A 21845-nucleotide genomic window follows, 5' to 3' on the forward strand; every position below is an offset into this window, starting at 1 on the left:
GTTTTCCTGCTGGTCAGTATGCAAATATTTTTTTAAATTATGAAAATCATAATTTTACATCACTTTTCTACATCGATGGATCAGTGACCGCACGGGCATCGCTGACAAAGAGCGTGTGTTTGTGTGTATGGAAATGTATTATCCTCCCTCCCTGTTAAATGTGATCTAATCCGATCTAATCTGATCACACCCCCCTCTCCCGCTTCACTTCTCATTCTAACGGAGGGAGCAATTCGTTGGTGAATGAATCTCCGTAACGACTCGTTCTCTTAGCCGACAATAATACAAGTTTCTAGCATTGCAGCATCTTGCTGTCATGTTTCATTTACATTGTTTGTGTAACCCCGCCAGTCCTACACCACCCAACTTGCTCCAAGCTGGGATCAAACCGGCAACCTTCCGCATGGAAGTCAGTTGCTCTAACAAGAAAGCTAAAGACCGTGGCCTCTACACTCATCCCCCCTAAACCTCACTCCCCTCTGGGTCACACCACCAATGTAACCCTGCCGGTCCTACACCACCCAACCCACTCCTAGCTGGGATCGAACCGGCAACCTTCAGCATGAGAGTCAGTTGCTCTGTTTACCTGCACAGCACTTCACTAGCTGGCCTCCGTTACATTTGCTGATTTAATACAACAAAGCAAGCATAAGCCTGGTATTAAGTGCAAGTTGGTGCTACTAACTGTATTATCATTAATACTTGTTGAGCACAAAAGTTCATAACATACAGAAAATCGTAAAAAACTAAATCTACCCTAAGAAATGTTCTGCTTTTATGCGTTGTTTTCTTTGTTTGCTCAATACTACACCCGTACGCAGCACTAAAGTCCAGCATCTTCACATTGGCTTTAGTCTTGACTAGTGCGGTTGAATGACTTTGGTCCTGGGAGTCTGTACAAATGTGGTGGCGCTATAGACGCACACACACAGTCTGTATGCGATATCTAGTCATACCTGTCAACCCTCCCATTTTTCCCAGGGATTCTCCCGTATTTTACAGTTCTATCCCGCTATCATCCCGTAAAGGTATATTACTCCTGTATTTTCAGTCTCTTTCTGAAGGGTGGTAAGAAACATTAAAGAGCTGAACCTCTCTAAATGCAAACCATACCGCCAAACTACCAGGGGCCGCCCCTGCTTTTAAATGTGAGTCTTTTCTGTGCTTTCACTTTGTTTAGGCAAGAAAACACTTTGAAATAAGTATAAAAACGGCACGATACCCCTTCCTTTTTATTAAAAGTGCCGTCACACCTCCTATGAAATTCTCAAAACGGTTATATAATGATGCATAGTGATAAATAGACGCTGTTTGCTAAACGGATTCTGCACATGCAATTTGAAGCGCAGCGAAAGTCTGGCTTTTGGGTGCGTGTTTAAACAGACATATACACATAAATAATAATAATATCTAAAGATGTCGATCTTGGTGTTTTTTCATCTTAAATGAGCATAAAAAGTTAGGGAAGCAGTTGAATGCCTTCATTATATTGCTAGATGTGTGCATTTTAAAGTGACACCAGTTATTTAATGTAATCAAACAGAAAAAAATCTAAATAAATGAGAGATTCATTCGCTGCTCTTTAATCAGAATGTGTAAGTTATACAGTGAAGAAACGGCTAATGAGATTTGATAGCTTGATTCTATTTCATTATAACAGCTATTAATTTTAATAAGCTGAACTGTTTGCTAATGTATTTACTGCTAATGTATATATTTATTTTTCTTTTGTAAAATAATAGTAATAAAACATATTACTGACCACTTGTTTATTTACAATAAAACAGCTCCAAATGAACATATTTAGTAATAAATATGTTCATTCCCCGCCCCCATCAGAAATCTATCTAATGTGCTGGTTTAATGATCAATAAATGTTTGTTTAATAATTCCTAAATAATATTTCATAATTTTTATCAATTTAATTTTTGTCTTATTTTAGAAGAGACTTCTTTAAAAAATATATATATAATATACTAATGTTAAAAATTATAAATAACTTTTTGACCGGTAGTGTAAGATAACTCAATTAAAAATTTAATTTAAAAAATCATAATTTTCATATAATATAAGCTGAAGCTCTAAAATAGCTCAAAATAAATGTAAAACCATTTAAAGACTAAGGCCCAATCCCAATTCTACTTTTTAGCCCTTCCCCTTTTCTCTTTAGCTTGAAAGTGTAGGGCTAAGGGGAAGGGCTAGTTACCCATTCGAATGAAGATTTTTTAGGACCACACTCAAAACCAAGGGGTAAGAAAATTTCCCAGAATACACCTGCCAGAGCTGCACCCACAAGTAAAGAGATGCACAAATTAGTATTTTTGTCATTATTACGAATTTTTACAAAAAACAAACACGTTTTAATATATTTATAACCATGTTCATGTTTTACCATCATGCTCTAAAAAAAAAAAGCTAAAATAAAACCAGCTAAATTTCGCTATCTAAAATCTCTAATCATAACTGCTGTACAGCAGACCCACAACATTCTGACACTCGATGACACTCGAATACCCTGTCAGTAATGTCTAATGGCTGAGAATGAGCTTTTTACAGTGTCGTCTATAATGTTAATGTTGTTTTTTTTGTGTTTACAAAGATGAATATGGCCAGGGTGTAAATTATATGCCTTCATTGATTTCCTGAAGATAAATACCCAAAAATAGCACAACTGGAATAACTACAGCTGTTACGATCATCTGATCTCATATGAAAAAGGAGATCACGATGACATATAATGACGTGTGCAGGTGCTGTAGTGCTGTCCCAATTCTTAGGGGTAATTTTGAAGCCCTTTCACTTCACACTCTGTTTCAAGGGCCAAGGAAGAGGGGAAGAGGTACAAAAATAGAATTGGGATTGGGCCTTAATCAACAATAAAAAAACAAAGATATATATAAAATGATAAAAACACAAAAATTACAATTTTAAATGAAAAACGTAGATGTCTAAAAATTGTAGGTGTTCGTTTCAGTTTGTTAGTTTTAAGGATATATATTAGCTAGTGTATTCCAAAACAGTGACAAAATTTGTGTTTAAAAGATCTTGAAATGGATCAATGTTTTTTTCCCCTGTCACCTGATATTTCAGTTTCTCATCAAATCTTCACCAATCACATGCTCTCTAGTATCTGACATGCCCCGCCCCCTTCAATACACTTCTTGTTTGCTTTTCAGTTAATGTGCTTGAGCTCAACCATTCTCACTGACAAAGCTGTGATTAAACAAAACACTATTGGCTGGTTTTTTTTTAAAAGGGAGGAGCTACTCTATGTCCCACCCTCTCTTCATGTTTCAGTTAAGATTATGTCAAACATTGCATAAAAAATGCACATTTTAAAGTTCAAAAAACTCCTAACCTTGGATGGTGCGTTTGAAAAATGCTTTGCAGGCCTCACATGAAGCCACCCCGTAGTGGAATCCAGACGCAACATCTCCACACACCAGACACAGACGTTTGGGGCCTGAGCTCAGCCCGTATTCACCCTTCGCCTGCGCTTCCTCCAGAAGCCTGCAGGGGGCACTGCGCAGGTACGATGCCGGAGAGTCCAGGCCTGCCAGGTTTCCTTTAGGTCCTGAACTGTAGCTGCTCCCGGCGTCTGATGAGGCTCCGGGACTGTGCTGGGTCAGACTATCTGACAGTGAGGACGGACTGGACGGTTCGGTCTTAATATAAGGGGGACAGTGTCCGCTGAATGACATCATGTCCATGAAGCTTTAGAAATAAACAAAAGAGAGACATTTTTAAACATATACAGTTGAAGTCAGAATTATTAACCCTGTTAAATTCAATTTGAATCCTTTTTGATCGTTTTTCACCAAGTTCTGTTTAATGGAGATTTTTTTTCGACACATTTTTCAACATAATAGTTTTAATCTCATTTCTACTGATTTATTTTAATCCTGATGAAAGGGCATATTTTACTAAGTAGTTTCTAGAAAAATGAATGAATGAAGGAAGTTGTATTAAAGTTGTGTTTTTATATATAACAGTCAGTTTATAATCAATTAAATTCAATTCAATTCAGCTTTATTTGTATAGCGCTTTTACAATGTAGATTGTGTCAAAGCAGCTTCACATAAATGGTCATAGTAACTGGAACAGTGTGGTTCAGGTTTTAGTGTTTAAGTTCAGTTCAGTTCAGTTTAGCTCAGTTCAGTGTGATTTAATCATTACTGAGAGTTCAAACACTGAAGAGCCAATTCATCGATGCGTAGCTCTACCAATCCTGAACCATGCGAGGCAGTGGCGACAGCGGAGAGGGAAAAAAAACTTCACCTGATGGGAGTGAAGAAAAAAAAACCTTGAGGGAACCAGACTCAGTTGGGCACGACCATTTTAATTTCTCCGCTGGCCAAAAGTCTTGTGCAGAGCTTCATTCGCCTTGGTTTAGGCAGGAAGATGGCCTCAGCGAAGACTCTTCTGTCCCTGGAACGTCGCTGGAATCAGCTTTTATCGGGATTTTACATTACTACTAAAGATTGGGGTCAGTATTTGGTTTCAGCATCATTATATTATGTTACAATAAGTTATTATATTTATCAAAATGTAAAAGGGAAAATCTATGGTTTTGAAAAATTTCCCAAAATAAGTAAGCAGCATAACTTTTTTTGACATTATTGTTAATAACAAAGCTTTCCTGAGCGTCATAAGCACATAAAAATGATTTCCGAAGGATCATGTCACACTCGACACTATACAGTAGCTTGTTTTCAATCATATGGTTCTGGTGATGCGTGAAATTCAGATAAAGGGCAGGAAGTAAAAACTGAATGGTTTGTGCAATGTATAGCATATTTCAAAAAAGATAACCACATAACTGGGCATGATCCTTATATCATGAAGAGGGACGAGTTTTCTACCGAGCTCAAATATATTTGCCAGTCATCGAGGCAGTAGATAGCTATTATAGTAAGTACTATAACCATTAAGAGCACTAGGAGATTTCCAATATTTTTCAATTATATTATATTATTTGTATTGAGATATATAGTTATTGCTATTTAATACAGCATTTAATGTGTATTTTTTAGTATATTATATTATGTACATGACGTTTCATATGCTCAATAATGCCATATGTCATATGTATGCGTAAGCAACAGGGAAAATAAAGGGGAAAGAAGGAAGGGGCTTGTTGACCGTTCTTCAAAACCATTTTTTATATTGAAGCTTGGAAAAGTGTAAATGACAATCGTCAAGTGGTTGTACATGACCATCCTACACTGAAAAAAGTGTTGCATGCAGAACTGTTACAAACAATTTATTTGTGTTGAATATAAACAAACAAATTAAGTTTAATAATGTTCAACTTAATTTGTTTGTTTAAATTCAACACAAATAAATTGTTTACAACCACCTTACATAAAAAAATTGAGTAAATCCAAGGAGTCATCTCTGAATATTTTTTTTCAGTGTATCACTCAGTCAGAAACCTGTAAGTACTTGGGCATTTACATCGACAATTCTTTCACATGGAAAACACACATTGAGTGGGTTTGTTCTCGTTTACAACAGAGATTGTATTTTTCACGGAGGTTGCGTCTTTTTGGAGTAAATAAGAAGCTCATGATGTTGTTTTATAAAACAGTTCTGGAAAGCATTGCCAGGTATGGCAGTGTGGTTTGGCAACCTATCTGTTCAGTGTAAATCTAAACTGATGCATCTCTGAAAGACAGCATGGAAAATTGTCGGGCACGATGAATATTTTAATCCTCAAGTTTTATAAGAGAACTGTGTCCTCAATCAGGTGGAAAGGATTGTAAAAGATCCAACTCATTTTTTGTTTCCACAGTACGAACTGCTTCCCTCTGGTAGAAGATATAGAGTCCCAAAGTGTAGGTTAAACCGCTATAAGAAATCCTTTGTATCTGTGTCAGTGGGTTTATTTAATAAGAGTATATCTTAATTTAGCACTATAAATTTTGTAATTGTTGTATTTTCTATTGTTTTTATTGCTTGTTTTAGTGAGTGTTTGCAGCAATATGGCGATGCCCATAACAAATCTCCTGTCAAGGACAATAAAGTTTTACTACTACTACGGTCTTCTGTTTGTTTTTTGATTGTTGTTGTTCCTGACAAACGAAAAGTAAAGTAAACTGTTGCATTGCAAGTTTGTGGTTTTACACGTAAAATCCTTTGTGCCGAGTCCCTTTGGAAATGGTGGAGAACTAGAAGAAATAGATCGCCATTACAACTATAGTGTTTTGAAGGATACTCATTAATTATTGTACAACACACCTAGATATAAATTATCCAATAGGCTACATTTTTATAATTATACACCATCACAATGCACCACAGTTTACACTAGCGTTACAGTATTTATTACAGTTGATCAAATGACCAGTATTCTGTTGCATTCATTAACAAAGAGCTGCGCTATACACTTTACTATAGTGTGGTTCAAAAACTTAATTTGCTCTTAAGAGATGCATTTCTTTTTTGTTCTGTCGATGATTACCAAAAAACAACACTGCTGCACATCTATATGTTAATGTTACGGTTGTTTATAACGCAGAAATGCCAGTAAAGACATGGATTATCACAGAACGATATGGAGATTTCATTGCAGCAATTACAAGACAGTGTACGTTTTTTTATGTTCTTCTGGATTTTGTAAATGTGACACATTAACATTTAATGCACATAGCTAGGCCTGTATATAATCTCAAACAAATCCTCTTGTTAAAAAAAAAGTTTGGTCACATGGATGTCCTGAATAAATGTTTATTACATGCCACCTTTTCTTCCATTTTCTTGAACTTTCCCTACTTTATGAGCATAAACGTTTGAAAGTCTGTAAAAGCTCTTTGGCATTCATCGATTTGGCTGATTTAAACAATTACAGTATAAACAACATAAAACAAATGTGTTTAAAATATGTTTTGATAGTGATTCCCACGTATAGAATCAACTGCAGAAATCATTTTAATGTGCTTATGATGCTCAGAAACCCTTAGATTTAAATCTACTGTCTTCTATTTGAATGTATTTCAATGTAATTTATTCCTGGCTGTGATGCATTATAATATTACTGAAAACTCAGGCATCAGTGGAATAGAATACATTTATAATATATTTCAATAGAAAACAGCCATTTTAAACTGCAATAATATTACTCTTTTACTTTAATACTTTTCGTAGAGTAAAGGTTTTACTATCACATGTGTTACCCTGATGATGTTTTGTCCTCGTGTAGGTCACGCTGTGCATGCTCTACAAACAGTTTTTGTTTACCATGAAGGTATTTTTATTAACCATGGTTAACTGAAACATAGTTCTAACCAACTTTTTGCGATTTTTACAGCAAATTCACCAGGTTTTACAATGCATAAAAAGCTGAAACGAGCTGAAATCTGACAGAACGGCAACTTTAGTGCCCTGGTTTTCCTTTTTATCAGCACAACTACAGATTTCCCACCATGTCAGGTGTGGTGTTTACAGCATACACAGCACCTGAACACACCTGTCCTGTTCTATCCCTCACACACACACACTCACACACACACACACACACACCCTGCTGCAGCAGCCAGTAACGTGATCTTAAAGCCCATCAGGATTTTTGTCTGGGATCCAGAGGAATTACCTGTGACTCCATCACACATTTCAAATCCTATTGCTGTAAGACGGTCAGTAAACGCTGCCAGAACGTGTGCTTATTAAAGCGCTCTGCCTCAATTCTTACATAAATATACAGCAGGATTACATTTGTGATTTTTTTCTTCCCCTAGTTTCTCAACACTTTTAAAGTGAGAGTTCACACTACAGCTAACTCCATCATTTTTGAGTCATCATTTTCCCAAACTCTGTTCATCAGATTGATCAATTGTGGATGGTACTTCTCTTCTTTTCTCTCCCGCACTTCACAACATGACAACTACAAAACAATAATAATTCTGAATGCGCCTCGCACAGGTGAGTGGGCTTGACAAACCACCTGTAGAAACACACTCTTTCACCTTAACCGACACTTGCACCAGAAACATCCTTATGATCACTCTCTCAGTACAAAAAACTAAACAAAAGTTGTGCATTTTTTAAGTGAGCTTCGCACAGGTGAGTGGGCTTGACAAACCACCTGTTGAAACACAAACTTTCATGTCTTTAACCGACACTTGCACCAGTTTTTGCACCGGACATATTCTTACATTCACTCTATATATACATATACATAAACAACAAAACTAAAATTGTGCGTTTATGAAGTGAGCTTCACACAAGTGAGTGGGCTTGACAAACCACCTCTAGAAACACACTCTTTCACTTTTTTAACCGACTTTTACACTAGTTTTGCACCTAAAACATCCTTACAATCACTCTAAATATTTAAAAACCAACCAAACATTGTGCATTTATGAAGTGAGCTTTGCACAGGTGAGTGGGCTTGACAAACCACCTGTAGAAACACACTCTTTCGCCTTTTTAACCGACACTTACACCAATATTTGCACCAGAAACATCCTTACAATCACACTATATATATATATATATATATATATATATATATATAAAGAAATTGTGCATTTATGAAGTGAACTTTGCACAGGTAAGTGGGCTTGACAAACCCCTGTAGAAATACTCTTTTACCTTTTTAACCGACACACCAGTTTTTGCACCGAAACATCCTTACAATCACTCTATATATATATATATATATATATATATATATATATATATATATATATATATATATATATATATATATATATATATAACAAAACAAAAAATGTGCATTTAAAATGTGAGTTTCACACAGGTGAGTGGGCTTGACAAACCACCTGTAGGAAAGACACTTTTTCATCTTTTTAATGACACTTGCCCCAGTTTTTGCACCAGACACATTCTTACAATCACTCTACATCAGAAATGTCTAAACTAGGGCCAAAAATAGTCCATGGTAACCTTTGATTTGGCCCACAATCCCACATGAGAAGAGAGGGAGAATGATGGGGAGGGTTGGGGTAATTGCCTTTAACAGAGCAAATCAAGGCAAAAAAACATGTGCAGCTTGACTAATGTAACTCCATTCTGTTATAAATTAGATTTTTTTCTGTATCTGTAATAAGTTGAAAATGAATTTTAAAATATAAAATATTTTAAAATATAAACTGCATTAATTAATATAAAGAAATGTTTTAGTTATTTTAAAATAAATTAGGAAATCACCAATGGCAACTTTAATAATGTTTGGCATATCTTCAGCCCAACACCCTCAATCAAGTTTGTTTTTTGGCCCTTCATAAGAAATAGTTTGGGCACCCCTGCTCTGTGTATAAATATACAAAAAAAAATAATACTAAATAAATAAAAATTGTGCATTTATGTAGTGAACTTCGCACAGGTGAGTGGGTTTGACAAACCACCTGTATGACCACTCTTCTCTCTAAAAAAAAAAAAAAAAAAAAAACATTCCCCCCTTCTAACTCTATCACCTAATTCTCTGAGCACTAACAGTTCCTTCAGATAATTAGCATTTCTTTAGTGTGAATTGCTTGTGAATGCCTCCTAGGACTGAGCCAATAAAAGATATTATAACAAATCGCGATAAAATTTATGTCAATAACAATGATAAGCACTGCACTTTTTTGTTTTACTCAATATTGATCTACAAGCCAATCACGCAGCAGAAATGTGCAACAGTGGGAATCTAAAAGTGTGTTAATATTAGAGATGCACAGAATTTTCCACCACTGAAAATTTATCGGCCTAAAATATGTTGTCCCATTTAAGTGACCCTCTAATTTTTGTGGCGTCGGTTCACTTTTAAACCTGGAAGCATAACAACTTATTTATATATATATACGTATATATATATATATATATATATATATATATATGTGTGTGTGTGTGTGTGTATATATATATTTATTGTTCAAAATAGAAAATAATTATCGAGATTGAATTTTCCATCCATATCGCCCAGCCTTAATGCCTCCTTAATTGTAAGTCGCTTTGACAAAAGCGTCTGCTAAATGGCTAAATGTACATAAGTTCTTCTTAGTAGAGCATGGCACTACACTCTAAAAACAAAAAAAGCTAGGTTGCATTAATAATGTTGAGACAGATATGGATAAATATAATTTTTTACCCTAAATTTAAATTACAGTTTTTAACTCAACTGCTGAGTTGATCCATATTTGATCTTGTGTTGGGTTAATACAAGTGTTAAGTGTGTAGGAATGGAAAGGTTTATTAAGGTAATGTTGGTTTTATATTCACACATTTGTTCAGTGACAACTTGTGACACGCTCCCTATATTGCTTTACATGGATATTCGGTCTGAAATCACATTCAAGTATGACTTAAAAATGATATAACAACAATTTTTTTGACTCATTATTTGAGTCATTGGCTGCTTATATGATTGCACTCTTTAGAATTTGCAAACAAAACAACAAGAAAATGTGAAAAAAAATGTTTTTTGCAAGTTCTAAATATCGGGATTAGCAAAGAACACTTTTTGAAATTATATTATTATGGTTTAACTCTGTTTTTTATTGAAATATGTTAGTCAGAGAGATACAGCATCAGATACACAGAATCATTGGACATCAACTGCTCCAATGTGGTGGTAGAATACAATTTTGCTCACGTTTTCTTTCTCTCTGAATAAAACAATATAATTACATATTCATGCATTAAGGAAAAACAAACAAACAAACAAAAAAACAACAGTACAGAGAGTAAATAAATACAAATACTCAAAGGGTACAACAGTAGAAAATAAATAATATATATTTAAAAAAAAAAAAAAAAAAACACTCTCAATTCATAACTATGCCAGGGGCAGGGAAAATAAGCCAGCTATATACTTGCATACATATACACATACATATATACATGCTTATTTATGTATTATTTTTATTTTTAAAGTGTAAAAGGAAGGGTTGCCAGATGTCAAATTTTTCAGTATTACCGCAAACTGTATATCTTATCTTTTCTATTTGCATAGACTGCATAAGATCACGCATCCAATGTAAATTATATTATTATGAAGAAAGTCTGAATGTGTGAATATAAAACCAGCTATACAACAACGAAAGGTTTTGGGTTCGATTCCCAGGAAAGGTAAAATTTGGTCACTTGGCATAAAAGCGTAAATCTGCCAAATGCATAAATGGAAATGGAAATCATCAAACACTTTCTTATCATTGGTGCTTTTAAAAACCCAGAAACAAAGTTAAAACTATTTTTTTTTTATTCTAACAGGAAAGTCATCTCAGTGATCTTGGTTTGATTGTGATCAGCAACCTTTTTTCTTGATTTTTTAATAAGCATGTATACATAATATACTTTCATAAAATATAGAACATATAGTACGAAATATGGACTATTATAGAGTTTCTGTTAAAATATTAAGCATTTCATAACTTTAAATGAGTAACACTTTATAGTAAGGTTGGTTACTATATTTACTAACAAACAAGTATTTAAGAACAAATACTGTACAATATATTTATTGCAGAATTTATTCATGTTTGTTAATAAAAATGTAGTCGCCCATTGTTCAAGTAATCTTAACAAGCAGATATTTGGATTTTAATATTACAGTAGTGAAGATTGAGCTATATTTAATAAATGATGTACAAGTATTGTTCATTTTTAGTTAGTAAATGTATTTAATATCAAAGGAATCTTATTGACATGTGTTAACCTTAAATGATCTATGAGTTAGCTATATCTGTATTTTGTTGTTACTTATTTCTTTCACTTACTTTTACAGTGACACTAATAATTGGAGCAATATTTTAGGATAAACTGGTTAACACTGTATAGACATTTACAGAAAGGTTCACCACATTTAAGCACAACTAAAGCATGAGTATCTACAAATAAAGTTATAGATGAGCAAAGTTACTCACGCGTTCTGTTCAGAAGGGAAGGAAAAGGATTCCGGGTGATAAAACTGCACTAGATCCATTAGACCGTCGAGAATAAAACCATAACCTCAGAAAACTCCTGTGAAATCAAGAAAAACTGTAAATCTCTGGCTCGTTTTCTTGTGTAATGATGTTTTATGGTAATTAAGGTCGTCTGTCTCTGTTCTTCGCGTTTCTGCTGCTGCAGTGAAGCCGCTTAAAGCCCCAACAGGGCTGCTTATGAATATTAAATAGATGCTTAGCGTTGTTCCCGCCCTAACATCAGACGTCCGCAAACAATCGACCAATGGGACCGCGCGCTGATGAATATTCATAGACCTCGCGCAGGTGAGTGTGGGATGAAGATGGCGCCTCGGTTTGACAGTGACATGAGACCAGAGAAAACAAGACAAATATCGATAAGTATGTCCTGACGTGAGCTACTCGGCAAAACTGCAAAAACAACTCTAATTTAGGGGTGACCCTGTATATAAGTTCAGTTTCATTGTTTAACAGGCTACTAAAAACCGTTATTACCGTTGTCCTTAACATTTTATCTCACCCATCAGATTATACTAGCAACACAGTATCTGAATGATTCTTAGGGTTGTGGTTAGGTAGGTTAAGGCGATATGGGGTATATGCCGAAGCATGCTAATAGGACTTTTAATTTGCCAGTAACATGGGTTAAGCGCTTCCGGTGAACTGTATGCCATTGCAAAATCCGGTGCGTTTAAGGTCTGTTTTCTTTAAAAATCAGCAATTTCCACTGGCTGAGTAGTATGCGCTATAAAGTGGGTCTCAGATTGTACAAGAAGCACTGCATTAAATTACATTTCCCCCCGCCATGTCTTTAAAATATGAGCATTTATTTTACCCCAGTATACTCAATGGAGCTTCTGCGCTAGCCTGCTGATTCTGACTGGCGTGTGCGAGTAAACGGCTTTTTGTCTCGTTTTACGCTTGAGCAAATAAGTGAATGCCAGAGTCTAATTAACTGATTGTATTTTAACTACATTACAACATCGATGCTGTATAAGGATCCTTTAAAATGGAAAAAAAAACTAACAATAACAGGTAACCGAAAGTTTATCAGCATGGGAACAGCACTAGCTTGGCATATACCCTATTACAGCTTTATACCACACTACTCCACATTACAATTTACACTGGTAGCAAATTCTGATGTGTCATTAAAATGAGCTACCTACTCTTTGAATGGGAGGTAGGACAATCTGACACGGTAGGACGAGTCGACAGAACACCCGCTTCATGGTAAAATGTTACGTTATCTACAATACAATGCTGCAGTACTATAAAGCATATTAGTTTTTTCAGTTCTTATCATATCCATGTATTTTAAATCCTTAAAACAGTAAACAAGTAATACAGCTTTGTTTCATACATTAAATTAGCCTAATCGCATGATTTTTCCCTGAGCAAAACGATGACTTTCGTATATTTTAACATGATTTAAAGAAAACACCCACCATTGTTTATGCAAAAAAATAATAATAATAATCTTGTCAAACATATTTATTAAATCATGCATTTTATGACATATTTAAAGACATTTAGGGATCAAAGTTCAGCATTAATATACACTCACTCACCAGCCACTTTATTACGTACACCTTACTAGTACCGGGTTGGATGCCCCTTTTACCTTTAGAACTGCCTTAATCTTTCATGGCATAGATTTATCAAGGTATTGGAAATATTCCTCAGAGGTTTTGCTGCATATTGACATGATAACATCACGCAGTTGCTAAGGATTTGTCGGCTGCACATCCATGATGCGAATCTCCCGTTCCACCACATCCCACAGGTGCTCTATTAGATTAGGGTCTGGTGACTGTGGAGGCCATTTGAGTACAGTGACCTCACTGTCATGTACAAAAAAAACAGTCTGAGATGATTCACGCTTTATGACATGGCGCGTTATCCTGCTGGAGGTAGCCATCAGAAGATGGGTACACTGTGGTCATAAAGGGATGGACATGGTCAGCAACAATACTCAGGTAGACTGTGGTGTTGACACGGTGCTCAATTGGTACTAATGGGCCCAAAGTGTGCCAAGAAAATATCTCCCACACAGCATTACACCACCACCTCCAGCCTGAACTGTTGATACAAGGCAGGATGGATCCATGCTTTCATGCTGTTGATGCCAAATTCTGACCCTACCATCTAAATGTCGCAGCATAAGTCGAGACTCATCAGACCAGGCAACGTTTCTCCAATCTTCTTTTGTCCAATTTTGGTGGGCCTGTGTGAATTGTAGCCTCAGTTTCCTGTTCTTAGCTGACAGGAGTGACCCCTGGTGTGTTCTTCTGCTGCTGTTGCCCATCCGCCTTAAGGTAGGATGTGTTGTGCGTTTAGAGATGCTCTTCTGCAGACCTCAGTTGTAACGAGTGATTATTTGAGTTACTGTTGCCTTTCTATCAGCTGGAACCAGTCTGGCCATTCTCCCCTGGCATCAACAAGGCATTTGTAAAAACATTAGTATGATTTTAACGCATATAGGTCACAAAAATTTTTACATGAATATACACTTATATACAATCAAAAAATCCTGGGGTGTCATAACCTAATGTTGGATCAAACATGACCAACCATTGGGTTAAAAAGTTTAATTAAACTTGAATTGACAAAAATTAACTCAACGTTGGGTTTGTCCATATTTGACCCAGCATTGTGTTAAGAATACCCAGCATTTTGTAGAGTGTATGCTAAATGAAACTATTTAACAGATATATTCATACAATTTCTTTTCAGCCCAGTCCCTTTACTAATCTGGGGTCGCCACAGCGGATTGAACCGCCAACTTACCCAGCGCGTGTTTTACACAGTGGATTCCCCTCCAGCTGCAACCCATCACTGGGAAACATCTATACACACTCATTTGGAAAATTTAGCTTACCTAATTCACCTATACCACATTTTTTTTGGACTTGTAGGGGAAACCGGAGGAAACCCACACCGACACGGGGAGAACATGCAAACTCCACACAGAAATGCCAACTGACCCAGCTGTGGCTTGAACTAGTGACTCTCTTGCTGTGAGGCGATTGTACTACTCACTGCGCCACCGTGCTGCCCCTATTAAACCGATATATTTGCATTAGATTTTTACACCACTTGCAACACTAAAGTAATAATAAAAAAATAGTAAACTTTATTTTCTACAGCGCCTTTAAAGGGAATCTCCAAGTGCTAAACACAGAAGGCGGCAACAATTTTAAAGAGTAAAGATCCAAAATCCAAAGTTATAATAATAATAAAAGGTAAAAGTACACACTTAAATCGAATTGAACATGCCTTCTGCATGTGTATGCTGTAAAAAATCACATTGTCTTATCCAAAATATTTGAATAAGGCCTCGAATAATACTTTAATAGAGATACAAAAACATCCACGAAATGATTCAAGTGATAAAGTGCAATCCTTCTCATCAAAACTGTAACTGAAACGAGACACTCCGCCACAGTTAGGCCTAATTAATACTCCGCAAACTCTTCAGGAACAATAATGTGTTTATGCGAGATCATGTGTTTGAAATGAGAAAGCCTCCATTAATGCAGGAGGTAAACAGACAGTGTTTTCAGTGGCATTACAGAGGAAAGCCTCTGTCTACTCGTGTGCTGAAGGCAAACACACAGTGATCTGCAAAACAAAGGGAGATCTCAACGCTCTCAGTGTGTAAAAGCCACATTTACTTCATTCTGCAACTCTCTCAACATTATCATTGTCATTGCTGACTAAACAGCAGGAAACGCTCCTCATTAAACATCCTCCTCATCCCTGCTGATCAACTGCACCCAGATCAGACCACACCGCATTACTGGTATTTATATATACACAGGTATTATTTATATATACTCCTGAATTATTAGCCCCCCCCACCGTATATCCCCCAGTTTCAGCTTAAAGAGACACTTGAAGGCTTAACTAGGTTTAGGTTAGTTAGGTAAGTTAGGGTAATTAGGCAAGTAATTGTAAAATAATGACTTGTTCTGCAGACAATCGGAAAAAAAACCTAAGTTGGCCAATATTATTGACTTTAAAATGGTTTAAAAAATAAAAACTGCTTTTATTCTAGCCAAAATAAAACAAATAAAACTGTCTGGAGAAGAAAAAAATATAGGAAATACTGTGAAAAAAATCCTTGCGCTGTTAAACATCAGGATTAAACGTGAGATAATTAAAAAATAAATAAAAGCAATAAATCAAAGGAGCGCTAATAATTTAGACTTCAACTGTATTCATTATTAATATAAACTAATTTATTATTTAATTCATTTATTACTTTCTGCATGTATTTTTAAAATATATATTTTATTTTTCCATTTATATTATACATTTAAGGGTATTTTGTATTTTAGTTTTTTTTTTTATTGCATTTATTTCCGTATTTATTTCTGTATTCATATACGTTTCCTCGGATTTGTTTTTACTTTTCAGTCTGTAACATGGAAATAAGGCGGGTGTTTCTTACATATATTCAGTGCATTATATACTACTGTTAGAAAGTGTACAGAATTTACAGTACAAGAAGTAAAAATGAGTGAGACTGAAAAAAGCTAATAATTTTTTTAATCATTGTTTTGCATTTACATTTGTTTTAAAAGAGTTTTTCAATAAGAAATATGTAATAAAAATCTAATGTAATGTGTATTTACAGTTGAAGTCAGAATTATTAGCCCCCCTTAGATTTTTTTTTTTTTTTTTTTTTTCAGAATGATGCAAGGATATTTTCACAGTATGTCTGATATTATTATTTGCTTTATTTTGGCTAGAATAAAAGTAGTTTATAATATTTTAGAAACCATTTTAAGGTAAAAATTATTAGCCCTTTTAAGCTATATTTCTTTTAATTGTCTACAGAACAAACCATCATTATACAATAACTTGCCTTAATACCCTAACCTGCCTAGTTAACCTAGTTAAGCCTTTAAATGTCACTTTAAGCTGTATAGAAGTGTCTTGAAAAATATCTAGTCAAATATTATTTACTGTCATCATGAAAAAGATAATGGAAATCAGTTATTAGAAATGAGTTAATAAAACTATTATGTATAGAAATGTGTTGGAAAAAAAATATTCTCTCCGTTAAACAGAAATTGGGAAAAAAAATAAACAGGGGGGCTAATAATTCTGACTTCAACTGTATATAGCGCATTTATTGTGTATGGTCATACAATCACTGCTGTTGGTGGAGTGAAAAGACAGTGGTAGAGCCAATTTGGTTAATGGGGATGATTGGGATGATGGGTAATGGCTGATGGAGGGCCAGGACACCGGGGTTACACCACTACTCTTTACAAGAAGTGCCATGGGATTTTTAATGACCATAGAGAGTCAGGACCTCGGTTTAACGTCTCATCTGAAATGAAAGCGAATCACATACAGTCCTGTAGAAAGAGATCAAGACAACTCATGTTTTGCAAAGCAAAGAAAAATCAACCTAAACTGTTCATCAGGTGGTCATATCTCCTCACTGCAGTCTTTCATTGTATATTTCTAAGCCTGGTCAGATAATTATGAGGCGTCTTTAGTTTTGTTTGTTTTGTGTTTTTATATTCCCAAGCTGGTATCTAGCTTAACCAGTGAGACTGTCTTAGTAAAGAAGCATCATTATAAAAATTCCAGCATTTTTAAACATAATAGTTTTAATATAGTTACTAATTTCTTTTGTGTTTGCACAGATGGCAGTACATAATACTTTGCTAGTTATTTAGCAAGATACTAGTATTCAGCTTAAAGTGTAATTTAGGTTAGTTTAAATTAGGTTAGGCAAATTAGCTCAATTAGGAAAGTCACTGGACAGTGGTTCTGAAGGAGCTAATAATATTGACCTCAAGGCAGTTTTGTTTATTTTCGTAATTGTAGAACACAACTACAAGAGATGCAATGTTCTGCAGTTTAAAAATATAATAGGAAATACTGTGAAACTTTATTTTATATTATTTTTTATTTTTTGCTTTGTTGGAAAATATTTATTTCAATGGGTGAGCTAATCATTTAGTTTTTTAGCTTGTTAAATATTTCACATTTTGATTTTGTTTAACTTGTATGTAAATGTGAATTAATAATGTTAAAAACAATAAAACAATAAAGACTAATAAAGTAAGAAAAATGACAAAAATAGAACATTAGTAATATGACTAATAAAAAGTATAATGGATTATACAGTATAAAAATAAACCATTGAACTTGTTGTTGTTGTTGTTTTTTTTTTTTGCTAATTGTCAAATAATTATGTAATTTTTAAATTGAATGTATTTATAACATAAATAAATAAATAATAACTATAGATTTAAAAAAAAGTTGAATAAAAACAAAACAAAAAAGATTAGAACAACATTGCGTGAAATATATGCTGCTGTTTAAACGTTTTGGGTGCAGTACAAACTACAAATCAAAAACTAACCATATTAATTTTGTGGTAACACTTTACAATAACAGTACATGAATAATGATGTATTAATATGTAAACTAAACATTACTTTATTATGAATTAATGATGAGTTAAGGTATGCACTAATTATGAATTAACTTTAAGTACAACATGAGTCACATATTATTATGAGTCAAAATATTAACTCAAATTAGTCTTACAAATAAGTCTTTTTATCATGTATTTTGTCATGTTCTTTTATATTCGCTATTTTTTTTCAACCTGTTTGGTCAATGATTGTTTTAGTAATGTTTAATTTGTTTTAGCTTGGCTGTTGATGCGTATTGTAAGGTGACATTGGGTGTCTTGAAAGGAGCCATTTACAAATAAATTAATTATTACAGACTTGAAATAAAATAATTATCATCATTGACCCTGCCACCCCTAAAAGTTTCTTAACAAATTAAGTTAAAGAACTGTTTTATTTAATAATTATAAAATGATTTTTATGATTATAAAATATATTTTCCTGCCAGGCCGTTTATACACAAGTTTTAAAAGTGACATTGATGTAGCTCACATATTTTAGGAAAGTCCTTTTGTTCAATCTTGTTGGATTAAAGTGCTTTTTTAATGCTTTCATTATCCAAAATAATCTTAATCACTGTTTAAACCTAATCAAAAACCCTTTGTTTTAGGTTTTACACTATTGGAAAGTTTTATATATATATATATATATATATATGAATGTAAATAAATGTAAAGCCCTTTTAGCATATTTAAACAAGTATTAGCCTAAAAAGGGATGTTAAAACTCTTAAAATTTGTCTTGTATTTACTAGGCCTGTTCGTTTGGATGTTTTTATTATCCTCTCATTTCTCCTTATTCTTAATTATTCATAATTGCCTTGTTTAAAAATGAACTATAGTTTGTAGAGACTGTATTCTGTTTTATTTGTACTGTAAATCTTTTGTTGTTATAAATAAATAACTGATGATGACACCATGTGATCAGTCACGGTCATCATGGCTGCCGCAACTTTGAGCCCCGAAGTGTCCAGCCTTGATGGCTCGTTTTTCAACTCTGCCCCCGCCTGTGCTCCAATAATCTCGTTGATCACCGGCTGCAGCCATGCTTCACATCGAACGCACCTATTACTGTAACTCTCCCCAAACCCTTTTGCCGATCTTTCAAAAAGAAATGCCTACTTTACATCCAATCAGCTTGCAGAAGAAAAAAAAACAAGCCACCCCCACTGTTTTCTCATTCAATATTCCTTTTCTATAGTAACTACATCGCAATAAGAAAAAAAAACACGGTTGCAGCATCCAGTTCATGCAGACTTTAAAAGTAGTTTTATAAACACCCACCGATGCTGCATTTACATGATCCCAAATACATCGTTTTTTAAATATCATTACAATTTCTGTTGTCATCCTTGTGATAAATTACCAGCAGCTTTAATTCTAATGTTCAGCATCACAACTAAGCGCAGACCCCTTTCAAATCAAAAATGATTATAAGTGCTACAGAAAGTACCTCCAGCAAATCTTCCATGAAATTAACCAGGTAAATCCAGTGCTTTCTTCTTCCTTAGAAGCTCTCAATGCATCCACTTTGTACTTACCGGAAGATTTAATAGACAAACAAAGTGCTTTATACAATATGTCTTGTACAATCTGCACCAGGTGGTTAGTGAATGTACTGTACTTTACTATCACATTTATTAAATCTCCCTCATCCTCTTTCAATCTTCAAGCGCACACTGTGGTATATTGTGTGTGTGTGAGTTGTTACCTGTGCATTACGTAACTCCAGTCTCAAAGTGATGAGCTGAGCAGGATTACATGCTGGATTTCCCCTGACCGAGACCATTCTCATCTCCATTGTCTCACGCACATCTGTGACAGATGATGACACAGCTATTTTAAAGTACACATGAAATCAAAACTAGCCATAATGATTTTGTTGGCTCACATTGCTAGTTTTGTGGTGAACATATAATCTGTGCATGTCATTAAGAAAAAAATATATAGTTTGGCCTTGTAGTCTTTAATTGAAATCTGAAAATGCACTTCCTGTTTCTTTTCAGGTAAATTCTCAGATTATGTCTGTCTGAGGTATTGGGTGTGGCTAACATACTTAACCACGCCCCACAAACTATCCGTTTTTAAAAACAAACAGAAATGTTGAGGAGGAGTCTGTTAGATTGTAATAACTCTGCCATCGCATCGATTCACATCATTTACTACTGGCTAATTACCTGCCTAGTATTAAGATATTAACTGTTTATTAACACTTATAAAGCATGATCTTATTTTACATCCTTAATCCTACCCAATTCTATTACTTTACTGAACAGAACTTTTGATCTGCTTATTTTTAGATTTGGAGGAAACCAACAATTAAATTTTGCATAATAAAAAAAAAATTAAATATGTCGTCACCAATAGCCTAGTGGTTAAGTGCGTTGACATGTGGCACCAAGGTACTCACGGCGACTCGAGTTCGATTCCCAGCTTCCCCAATGCTTTTCTGTCTTCCACCACTGTCCTAGCTAATAAAGGTGAAAAACCTCAAAAATAAAAAAGAAAATTAAACATTTAGTTAATCTGGCACCCCATAAAAATCCTGTAAAAATACCCAAAACTATGCCATTCGTTTGTGCTACGTTTGTTCTGATTTGTGCCGCAAAAATGAACGTTTGTCTAAAATATTTAAAAGCATTATTTTTTTGACCGTTTGACGTCACTTTCCACCCAATGTTGCTTAAATCACTTCAAATCTACACAGTTCGTTTGTGCACGATTAGTGCTGGTTTGCAACGTTAAAACAAACACTATGTGTTTTCCTCGTTTAGATTTAACTAAGTGAAGTTTATGTATAAACAAATTTCGAGAGGATCACGTGCTTATGATTGCTAGCGGCTGGATCCGCATTATCCAATTCACTACGCTCCAATCAGATGACTCCTAAACTACTATAAATACCCTGGGTTTCATTCCACTTTTATCTTCGTTTTGAAGAGTCCCCCCCTTCCTCTCCTACTCCTCCTTCTTAAATGGATGACATGGTGGCACAGTGTGTAGCACTGTTGCCTCACAGCAAGAATGTCTCTGGTTCCAGGCTTTACCAAACCAGCAGACATTTCTGTGTGGAGTTTGCACTTCTCCCCGTGCTCACTTGGGTTTTCCCCAGGGTCTTCCCACCGCCTAAAAACATGCAATTAAGTTAATTGAATAATCTAAATTGGCACCATAGATATGCTTCTAGTACGTAGTTATCTTCAAGAGCAATCACTTACTGTTCATTGGTTACTACAGCAGGGGAGTTCTCGAGATCTACCTGAGCTCAAACTCCCCACCCGCCTTGCAACAGGAGGGAGCCATGGGCTCGAGGATCTCATGAGCTCAGGGCTCTCTCCCGGGACAGCATGCCAAACAAGCTTTTATAATTAATCATCAGCTAAGTGTGAACTCTTGAAAATATTTCGGGAGCCGTGATGTCACTCTCCACCCCACTTTTTACTAAAACACACAAAACTGGTGTCAATCATTTGTGCTCGATTAGGGCTGGTTTG

General features: G+C 34.9%; 1 protein-coding gene across 3 annotated transcripts in view; it reads right to left on the bottom strand.

Moving 5' to 3' along the window:
• esrrgb (estrogen-related receptor gamma b) overlaps positions 1 to 21845 on the bottom strand; it is a 37219-nt gene that overhangs the window by 15155 nt on the left and 219 nt on the right. Inside the window, exons 1-4 of one of the 3 annotated variants that reach the window (XM_073932344.1) lie at positions 20762 to 21845; positions 20063 to 20166; positions 11868 to 11964; positions 3359 to 3714 (exon numbers count right to left, since the gene is read on the bottom strand). The exon at positions 20762 to 21845 is cut by the window's right edge and continues 219 nt beyond it. In XM_073932344.1, the coding sequence (XP_073788445.1) occupies positions 3359 to 3714; positions 11868 to 11926 (415 nt within the window). In that variant the 5' untranslated portion in view covers positions 11927 to 11964; positions 20063 to 20166; positions 20762 to 21845. Of the gene's footprint in view, positions 1 to 3358; positions 3715 to 11867; positions 12065 to 19804; positions 19873 to 20062; positions 20167 to 20761 lie in introns of those variants that run through there. The other 2 variants (XM_073932345.1, NM_001128678.2) reach the window with 2 other exon arrangements.

This window comes from Danio rerio, chromosome 20, assembly GCF_049306965.1.
Source record: "Danio rerio strain Tuebingen ecotype United States chromosome 20, GRCz12tu, whole genome shotgun sequence".
Classification (NCBI taxonomy): Eukaryota; Metazoa; Chordata; class Actinopteri; order Cypriniformes; family Danionidae; genus Danio; species Danio rerio.